At 34.4% G+C, this 9,380-nt stretch overlaps 1 protein-coding gene across 1 annotated transcript in view; it reads right to left on the reverse strand.

Moving 5' to 3' along the window:
• The window catches only part of LOC107709766 (dipeptidyl aminopeptidase-like protein 6), a 355,032-nt gene that overhangs the window by 87,883 nt on the left and 257,769 nt on the right, over positions 1–9,380 (reverse strand). Inside the window, exon 4 of the mRNA XM_016514371.1 lies at positions 8,388–8,486. Within this exon, the coding sequence (XP_016369857.1) occupies positions 8,388–8,486 (99 nt within the window). The remainder of the gene's footprint in view (positions 1–8,387; positions 8,487–9,380) is intronic.

The following is a 9,380-nucleotide window of genomic DNA, read 5'->3' on the forward strand; positions in this document are numbered from 1 at the left end:
GTGACTTCAACTCCTACCAATGTCATTTTCTGGTAAGATATCTGTACTTTTACTTGAGTATGGCTTTCAGGTACTTTATACACCACTGCTGATAAGCAATGTACATATAATGATTGCATTATAATAAAAGCATATTATGCTGCAGTTTTGTGGTTGCAGGACAACTGGCAAGTATTTTTATATCCTCATCAAAGCCAATTTTTAATTGTGGACCCTGCACATTGTACCAAAAAGCAACAATGTTCAGATATCTTATTGAATGCACTGAATATGATTACACACATCAACTCTCTGATAATCCGTCCCAAGTCACACACACACACACACACACACACACACACACACACACACACACATCCCCCTTCACTCCATTTTCTGGTAAGATATCTGTACTTTTACTTGAGTATGGCTTTCAGGTACTTTATACACCACTGCTGATAAGCAATGTACATATAATGATTGCATTATAATAAAAGCATATTATGCTGCAGTTTTGTGGTTGCAGGACAACTGGCAAGTATGTATTTTTATTCATCAAAGCCAATTTTTAATTGTGGACCCTGCACATTGTACCAAAAAGCAACAATGTTCAGATATCTTATTGAATGCACTGAATATGATTACACACATCAACTCTCTGATAATCCGTGTCAAGTCACACACACACACACACACACACACACATTTCCCTTCAGTCTTCAAGGCACTCAACCATGATTCACTGGTTACATAAACATCATAGGTATTTGATCAGGGCTTCTTTCTCAACCTCTGCGTACTGATACAATTAACAACCCCCATATTTCTCATCTAGCCAATACAGTGAAACTCCATGTTTTACAAGTCAATCACTCTGCGCAGTCTCGTAAAGCTGTTCAAATATTAGGCAGGTGCCTGCTGAATTGATCTTTTACAGAAGACTAACTTGTCTTTTGAAACAGGATAATTGTTGCATAGAAGCATACAAAATCCCACGTTTATTGATGTGTGTGCATCAACTGCATGTGATATGGATGAAACAGAAGGTGCGAGAGTTAATCTAATTAAGAGCTGATTGAGAGCGGAGGTCGCCTCCCAAAGATAACACACAAAGAGAACAAGAGAGGTATTCTGAAAATACATGCTGGCGGCTGCATCACACACTACATATGAATATAACCCTACATCTCACCACATCATCTCTTTGCTGTCTGTTTTTCTGTTTATCTTTCACCCTGCCCACACGGGGTGCATCCGTTGACGTGACGCCAGTGTTCATGTTTACACACTGTCTTTTTGTTGTTTTAGACTCTTTTTTTAATATTATTCTTCAAATTTTGTCAATATTTTATCATGTCATTTTTTTTTTTTTTTTTTACTCAAACTAAAATGACATCTAAAATTAGTCAACAAAAATTGCCATTTTAATTGACAAGAACATTTAAAATTAACTAAATATTCCAACATTTTATACATTATTAAAAAAAAATAAACATTTTTGAAATAACAATTGGCACACTATTGTAATACAATATTGTAAATTCTTCATGCTCTAGATATCCATTGTCTGTGTTTTAGTGAAACTGAACCCAATCTGTTGTGTTAACATATAGGAATTTTCTGTATTGATTTTTCACTGGTGTTTTACCTGTATTTTTAATTACATATTTGCATTATTTACATTTGTGCATTTGGCAGATGCTTTTATCCAAAACGACTTGCATTGCAAGTTATACATTTGATCAGTTCATGCATTCCCTAGGAATTGAACCCATGGTCTTAATGTTGCTAGCACCATGCTCTACTGTTTGAGCTACAGGAATGCATTGTATTGTGAATGCATTGTATTGTGTTGTGTTTTAGGGTCAAAGAAAGTGTTTCTATGCTTAACGGATAATGTCCTGGTAGAAAATTACCAAATTTTCCATTAAGTGTTCCAGTTCACTTGTGCGTTTGCGCCATTTTGTGTAGAAGGTTGTAATATTACACTTATGTTGTGTACTTATGTCAATGAAGTCAATGAGTCAATGAAGCCGCTAACAAAACACTTCAGTTTATGAGTGTTCATTCATTGTTTGACTCAAATAGGTCACTTAACATTTCAGTCACACTTTAGTTTGGGGATCAGTTCTCACTATTAACTAACTATTATCAGCGACTTTTGCCACAATAAATTCCTAATTTGCTGCTTATAATTAGTTAGTAAGGTAGTTGTTAAGTTTAAGTATGGGGTGGATTAAAAGATCTAAACTATGGCCATGCAGAATAAGGCATTAATATGTGCTTTATAAGTACTAATAAACAGCCAACATGCTAGTAACACACATTTTAATAAGCTAAACTAGTTAATAGTGAGAATTGGCCCCAAAACTAAAATGTTAGTAGCAGTTCAAATAGACATTGATGTTAACATGACGCTAACCTAATAAAATAAGCATACAACTCTCAGAAGCATAAAAACATCCATAACAAAAAAAAATATTGGGTAAATTGGCCAATTTTTAATTGAATACTAAATGAAATATAATCAACACTACTCAGAAATATATTAGGATTGTATTGCATTTTTTCCAGTCAACCCAATGCATTGGAATCTGCCATTGCTGTGTGAAGAATATGCACGATCCCACCTTTTGGAACAGTATTTACGTCAGTAGTGTACCCATGAAAATACTGTCAAAGTAGGCAGCTCACTAGGTTTTGGAACAGCTTATATATGGTCTCTCTTATCTTAATAACAGATAAAATAAATCTTTTTGCTCTCTAGTCGGGTCTTTGGTGGGTTTATTCATGTTGATAAATATGCTTGGAATCGGGGATTAGAAAACAACTGTAATGCAAATGATTTAACCTACAGCATCATTAGAATTCTGTACATATCCCTCAGCACATAGCGGTTGTTTTTGCTCAATGAACTCTGACGGCACTGAGAGTTTTGACACTGTGGGGTGCTGGTCTGCTTGAGCTTGCTGCTAACTTCGACAAATTATCATATGATGCAAGTCGGTGACTCTCATCAAGGTTAAAAGACATATACTCCACCAATCACACTCTTGTTTGCTTAACAGCATTCAGTTTGTACACACTCAGCGTACGTCAGGCTCCACGTGGCTGCTTAGGCTAAGGACACAGGGGTGGGCCATTAAAATGGAACCAGATGGTTTAGGCCACAGCAGGCATTAGCTCAGTTTAATTTCTCGTTGCGAGTGTTGAGTAATGTCGATGATGTATCTGTCTGATTTAGACTCCTAGCTAGAGAGGCAGATCAATGGGCTCCACTAATTATGCAATTATATAGCTGCTTTACTACAATCATAATGGGGGCAGGCAGACAGAATCAAAATGAGAGAGTCTATTACAGCCAAAGGGAGATAGAGGACAGAACATTGGGATGAGGAACGCTGAATGACAGTCGCTTACAGCAAGATGGCTTGGCAAAAGATGATTCATGATGGCAAAGATGATTCAAGGCAGATCTTAAAGGGTTAGTTCACACAAAAATTCTGTCATCATTTACTCACCCTTGTGTCGCTCCAAACCCATAAGATTTCTGTTCATCTTCAGAACAAAAATTAAGATATTTTTTTAATATTTCCTCACCATTTGTGTCTATCCATTGGAAGTATAGTTTCAAAAAACATCATAAAAGTAATCCATATGAATCAAGCAGTTTAATCCAAGTCTTCTTCAGAGAATTGATCGCTTTAAATGATGAACAGATTTAATTTAGGCTCTTATTCACATAATTGATCAACGCACATACATAGCGAACATCAAATATGGTCAATGGAAGCTCAAACTTGATGATTGCTTGATGCACTGGAATATGTCAAGTATGTACGTTTGAGCTTCCTTTGATCATTTTCAATGGATGGCCAAAAAAATTAGGAGAGAATATTAAACATACCTTCATTTGCATTCTGAAGATGAACGAATGGGTTTGGAACAACATAAGGGTGAGTAAATGGTAACAGAATTCTCATTTTTGGATGAACTAACCCAATCAGAGGGACGTCATGAGCTTTTATTTCCTGGATTGAACGTAATCCTATTTCTTCATAATAGTCTATGTTTCCTTGAAGGCAGTGAAGAAATCCAAGCGTTCTATTTGTTTTCCTTTGTCAGAGTTTTACTACCAGAGCACTTCTGAAAACACTAGATTTCTGTGATGGAAGCAAGTGGTCGATGGACGGAGAAGCCCAAGGGAGAGAAAGGCTTTGCCTGTGTAAATAAATTACCTGTATCATTGATTCATTTATAGATTAATTCAGTATGAGCTGCATCAGCTGTGACGTTCTGACTTTGATTGATGAGTTGTGGAAAGTTCTTTGGGGAAAAAAATAAAAAGGGAAACATATTCTGCACCAACTCAGTATTACAAAAATTCAATTTCTGGCTTGTCCTTGGAAATCAAGTAATAGCTAATGTTCCAAATAGGAACTATGGGCCCTGCTTTCTGTGGATCTGCCCAACTAAGTGCTTTTGACACTTTAACGAAGATCAAATAATCAGCCAATGATGGCCAAAGCAGTGCTCTTTCCTTTCTCTAATTGACTGTGGCAGGGCCAAAGTCTTTACATACATTTATGATTTCACCGCAGGTGAGTCATGATGGAGCCGCGTAATCATATTAAAATGGTGACAAACCGTGTCATATCCCACATTTCCTACTGTTCAGGTTTCTCTTCATAAAGTTTTTAATCCCATGGCACATGATCAAAAAAAAATGTATTGCCCCATTTGTTTTTGTATATTGCCAAAAATATATGATCAGTGTACCCAAAATGTACATGGAAATTGCAAAATTGAAAATGTATTTTCTTGCCCATTTGAATAAATTTGGCTAAATATGTTTCAAGTGCTGATTATCACATTATATTTAGAACTACTCTCTTGGCATCAAAGGTTGCATTGCTGCGAAGATCTCACAAATACTTTCATCATAACTAACAGTAAAATCAAAATGTAAATAAGAGACTGGTTTAGCCGTGTAAAGTGTGTCATTGATTATAATGGGAGTTTTTACGAAAATTCACAAATCCGATCACTGATGGACAGATCACTGGTGATGATTTTGAAAAAGGTACTATTGTTCATTGTTAGCTTATAATGCTAATAACTAAGGTTACCGTTCCTTACATTAAATACTTATTTTTATTGTTTTTGCCTTTAATTTGATAGGACAGTGTAGAGAGGACAGGAAGTGAAATGGGATCGGGAAAGATCCGCAAGCCAGGACTCGAACTCGGGACGACCGAAGCGTGACCAAAGCGCAACCGCGCCGCATGTCGACGCGCTGCCCACGAGGCTATTGGCCACGATAACGTTCCTTATATTAATACATTTTTAACTTTAATGTTTAAAGTAATGTATTAGTATACATAGAAAGAAACATTTAACAAGATTAATAAATGCTGTAAAAGTATTGCTCTTTTTAATTAGTTAACTATTTTGTATAGATTTTTTTAATACTACCAGTTAAATTAAAACAAGTAAAAAAGTAACAGTGACATGGTGTAAACTCAAAAAGTACCACATTACCCAGAGTGATTCTAAAAACAACGCAACAAACATTTAATACAAAAAGGCAAATGTGGAAATAAGAAAGAACAGTATTTGAAATAGTAAAACTCATTATTGAAGCAGAGAGGCAGAGGTTTCTCATCACCTTTCAGTTCATTACTTTCCGACAGATCTGTTTACCTTTGCTGGACTGACATGAACGATAACGAGCTAAAATGATGGTGTGAAAAATGGGCAGAGCATCAATCAATACGAGAGCAGAGACATTGTGCCATAATTTCCAGCTAAATTACTCCACCCGCTTGCTAGGCGGTGAACTGCACTTTGTTATGTTATGAATCAAAGCCAAATGAGATTAATGACTGTGAGCGCTGAGTTAATGTTCCTGTGTGAGAGTGATGAGGGTCTGCTGATGCCTCCATATAGCTGCAATGCAGGAACATGAACAAAATTGTAATGAGCAAAATGATCATCACTGTGCTTTAAATGCGTCACAACATCAACAAACTGAGTGACATAGATTTTGTTGACTTGCAGGTCAGATATAACTGCTGTTTTGGTTGTCTTGCATACCATGATTATACTGCAGCCAAAGTTATGTTTGGAAATGATTGTGACATCATTACCATTCCCAAATGCAAGATTTTTTTCTGTTTCTCACACAACGCTACTGCATAACATCAGACTTGGAATGTAGTACACAAAATGTATAGATTACTTTAAACTTTAATGGTGCTTTTGTGTCTTTTTTGATGCGGGAAAACTTCAGTCCCTGTTCATTGTAAAAAGCATGGAAACAGAATAAAGAAAGTCATGCAGTTTTGGTACAGCAAATGACAACAATTTTAATTTTGGGGTGAACTATCCCTTTACAAGTAGGAAGTTTATCATTTCACCAGACATTTGATTAAAAATCACTATTTTTTTAGGTAAAAAAATAAATAAATCTATATGAATGAAATGTTCACAGTAAGATCAATAACATGCATTTAGAAACAGCTAAATGTGAATTTTCATTTCATGCTGACTTTAAGGGTAAGTAAATCTGAAATTGATGATACCACAATAATAGGCAATAATTAAGTGACATAAATAAATAAACAACTTCAGTGAGTTTTTGCCATTTTTGTGTGCAATATGCATTAAATTTTCTCTGACGCGTTTGTGGCTGAGACTAGAGCATGAAGAGAGCTTCCATATCTGCACAGCCTAAAGCAGCTGATTAGAGGAGACAGCTCAATGAAGCTCAAACCAAATCAGACTGCTTGATTAATTTATCCGCTGATAAACGCCTCCCTCCGTTCACATCAAGTCATCTGTCTGCACGAGGAAAAGACATCACAATCCAGACACATGTCCACAAAGATTTAATCACCCTCATTCTGACTTAATTCAGTATTGTAGAGTTGCCCCAAAAACAATTTGGAAACCTTCAGACCCACTTAAACAAGTCTGAATGGTTATTTCATAAGAAATCATATCAAAGCAGGTCATTTGCACTTTTGCATAACTTTTCTGAGCCATTTTTGCAAAGGATTACCATGTTTTTTTTTGTTTGTTTGTTTTTCACTAGTAAAAATTTAATTTGGGCTACTTAATTGCAATGAAAGTGACTTGTAGTGTAACCTTAAAAAGTATATAAAAAATCTGCTTGTAGATATTGTAATATTAATGAAATCAAATATAAAATAAAATATATAACATTAAGGATTACAAGTTTTAATAGTTTTCATGCTTTAAAGTAGAAGTAAAGAAGTACACATGTACAGTAAAATATTTGATTATAATTTTAACTGTAGTCTAGCATTTGATATTGCATTTAAAGTTATACAAACATACTAAACATATTTTAAATTAAATAAATTGCAACTTCATCATTACAAATGTCATTACAAATACATTTAAATATATTACATAAATATATATATTGAAATAAATATATTACATATATTATCATTTTTAGTATAATGACATTCAATTATTAATTTACCATAATTGCTTGTCAGTACAATCGGCAGTACACTTTAAACATAAATTAAAGAACAAATAAAATGATTATTTAAAAGTAATTATGAAATGATATATAAAGACGTATGCAAGTCCTACTTAAATGGGCCGACAAATCAGCTCATGTTCAGCAAACTGAATTTAATATAAATTTAAACCTTGTAAATTTTCATTTAATTGCAATTAACATGCAATTAACTGTCTAAGTAGTGAATTAAGTATCTCTTTTTTAAAGTACATTATTTTTGTAATAAGTACACAAGTGTACTTCTTTTTCACAAGGGTTAGTGGATGTATGATATAATTTCTCAAGTTCACACAGGTGTCCGTGCAGATGATCAAACCACACATTTCACAACCACAAAGTGTCACAATATTTTTTGTCTCATTTTTAACACTATATCTATTATTTCAAACCTATTTTTTAATGTTTTGTTTGAAAAGTATGCTGATGCTTTCTTCAAAATAAATTCCACTTATTACGATTATGTCATCTAAAGTTATTACATGCAATCAGACAAGACATTACTATATGTTCAGATCATTTTTGCAGTCACTGTACTTGGAAACTGTTACCTCTTTAAACCAAAACCTCTTTGTTTGGGTTTCAGGAAGATCTTGATTCTCAAATATTTTAAATTCAAGACTTTGAAAAAAAAAAAAACAGAATCAATACTTTCGTTTTACCTTGAAGAGGAAATTAGCAATGCACAAGCCTGTATTTCACTGCCACTCTGAATTGATTATGTGCACAATGAGAATTATAGTACGTTTGTGACTCAATGCTGAGATAATCTCTGCAATCGTATCAGATAATGGGCAGATAAAGGAAGAACCGCAATAGAGGAAATCAAATGTCTGCTGATGAGAGCACTTACTGCTGATCCACTTAGCGTTCGGGTCATGAACTTTGAAGTCTTTCTTGAAGATTTCTTCCACTGTAACTTTCCCCTTAAAGGCCAGGCTATCGTCCTCACCTATAGGGAGAAAATACAGAACAGAAAAGACTTTTAGCTAGTGATGGGAGAAACAAAGCTTTCGAAACTTTGAACTAACTAAACCAATTGCTTCACAAAATGATTCACTGTTTTGAAGCTCTAGAAATGCCTGCGTGACGCCTGCTGGTGAGAATGGTGTAAATGTAAGGTAAACTCAAACATGCATCAAAAACCAAACAACAAATCACAAACCAACTGCAAATGTTTTTTTGTTTTTGTTATCTTTTTTACTTTAATTTCTTATATGTAATTACAAATAATCTAATACTACTAAATATGAAGTGTCTGTATTTGTTTATTAAATTGTAGGACTTGTTTGTTTTATGGAGAGTTTGGTAATTGGGCCAATAAGAGACTATTAACCATAACTCTTCCTTTTTATTATACAAATGTGTCATTAAAATATCTATGAATTTATTAAATTGATCAAAGATCAGTAAAAAATAAAAATAAAAAAATCATACACTGTGCCCATATACAGGGGTGTTAAGTAACGAATTACAAATACTCACGTTACAGTAATTAAGTAGTTTTTATCAGTAATTGTACTTTTTTGAGTAGTTTAAAAATGGTGTACTTTTACTTTTACTTGAGTACATTTTAAGTGATGTATCGGTACTTTTACTCCGCTATTTTCCTCCGTTTGTGGTATGAAATTTTTTTTTTATCCATTTTATACAATCCGCCTTAATTTAGCAAGTGCACTCGCGCATAACCAATTTTCAAGTTCAACACTTTTTGTTCCGTTCAGTTGTGGATGCTGCTGATTCACCGAGACTGCCGCGGCTCAGCAAAGAGACATGCGTGTGTGTGTGTGTGTGTGTGTGTTTTTCTTTGAAAAAGTTTCTCCAGAAATACTTCGCTATTTATTGC

Source organism: Sinocyclocheilus rhinocerous, unplaced genomic scaffold (assembly GCF_001515625.1).
Source record: "Sinocyclocheilus rhinocerous isolate Xijiao unplaced genomic scaffold, SAMN03320098_v1.1 scaffold1588, whole genome shotgun sequence".
NCBI lineage: Eukaryota > Metazoa > Chordata > Actinopteri > Cypriniformes > Cyprinidae > Sinocyclocheilus > Sinocyclocheilus rhinocerous.